Genomic DNA, 1540 nt, shown 5'->3' on the forward strand with positions numbered 1-1540 from the left:
CTGCATGTTTTGCTGCTTACGAATTTAATGATAGTATCGCGCATGCTCTCCCTGAGCTCCAAGGGTAAGTCGGATTGAGGCAATACGGGAGGAACAGCGGAGGCTGTAGGCTTTGCTTTTGCGCAAGTGGTCTGGAGCGCTGCGAGGCGGAGCAGAACGGAGGATGTGGGATTTCGGGGTAACAGGATAAGCGGCACAAGTTTAAACACTGTCGACAGACCACATGCGGTAATTTATAAACGTCTTATATATACCAGAGAAAGTAGGTGAATAAGATAAATGATAATTAGAGAGCGGGGAGGGCACAGCAGGTGAATAAATTGAGTAATCTGAGAAGCTACTGATTTGGGATTTCGGGGTAACAGGAGAAGCAGTGCAAGTGACGTTTAAACACTGTCGACAGACCACATGCGGTAATTTATAAACGTCTTATATATACCAGAGAAAGTAGGTGAATAAGATAAATGATAATTAGAGAGCGGGGAGGGCACAGCAGGTGAATAAATTGAGTAATCNTACACCCCGCTATAATTACTTTAGTAAGCTGTCCAGACCAATCAAAATGTTTTGCGCCATTGTGCAAACGTTAAAACAATTATGTATTGTGACGTCATCAAAAGGCGCAGGCCCCCGAGTCAATCTGGTACCTACAGCGGCAGTGAATGACTGGATGTAATGTCAGGTCAGGAGACTTGAACAAAGCGCTTTATAAGTTCAGGCCTTTTTACATTTAAGGCAAAACATTCAGGAGAAACAAACATTTCCAGCAAATTTGACCTTCCAAGTTTCTTCCAGCAGAAATTAGAAGAAGATTCGCTTTACTTTTTTAAGGTTTGCAAAGAAATAAAGTTTTATATTAAAATTACATTAAATGTTTTTCTGATGTGACTTTCTTCTGATTACCAGTGCAGTGCTGGGAAGCTAACCCACCTAACTGGTCATGCCGCTGACGCAGCATCGATAAAGCATTTATTGTTCTCTTCACTGTAAGATAAAAACAAAGGATTCATCCAAAGACAGGGGAGGAATTTATTTTTTATTTGCACTAGTAGCAGCAACAAGATGACTGGAGCACTTTAACCTTCAATGTTCCCAAACTTTCAAGGCTCTAAGAGGAAATGAGTCACTGTAGCTTCTGTTTGTCCCACTGCTCTGGCGTCAGGGTCTTCTGTTCAAACGCATGGATTTCCTTCAGCTCCTCCGCCAGACACGTGTTCACCATCCTGCAAACAGACGGCACACGTTACCCTCCATGAAGTCCATTTTTTTAATTTCCTTTTTTGATTTCATCTATATTAACCTGATTTTCCAAAAATTTTTTAGGTCACGTGACGGAAAGACAGAAAAACTAACATCAAATCCTTGAACTAGACTAGATAGATGATGAACACTTGTCTTTTTTTTTTTTATTCAATTTTGTTGAATTTCCTTTTTTATTATTAACCTTTAAAATGGAGAAAATTTTGAATTATCTAAATTACCAATGATCGGTATTGCTTATCACCTGAAGAGGGCGCCAAACAAACAGTTTAGGGGCCCA

The 1540-nt window shown here is 40.3% G+C and overlaps 1 protein-coding gene across 1 annotated transcript in view; it reads right to left on the reverse strand.

The window, feature by feature from the left end:
• Positions 1-983: 983 nt before the first annotated feature.
• LOC107103119 (bolA-like protein 2) overlaps positions 984-1540 on the reverse strand; it is a 6311-nt gene continuing 5754 nt past the window's right edge. Inside the window, exon 2 of the mRNA XM_015402649.1 lies at positions 984-1223. Within this exon, the coding sequence (XP_015258135.1) occupies positions 1124-1223 (100 nt within the window). The 3' untranslated portion in view covers positions 984-1123. The remainder of the gene's footprint in view (positions 1224-1540) is intronic.

This window comes from Cyprinodon variegatus, unplaced genomic scaffold, assembly GCF_000732505.1.
Source record: "Cyprinodon variegatus isolate N-32 unplaced genomic scaffold, C_variegatus-1.0 Scaffold1378, whole genome shotgun sequence".
Lineage (NCBI taxonomy): Eukaryota > Metazoa > Chordata > Actinopteri > Cyprinodontiformes > Cyprinodontidae > Cyprinodon > Cyprinodon variegatus.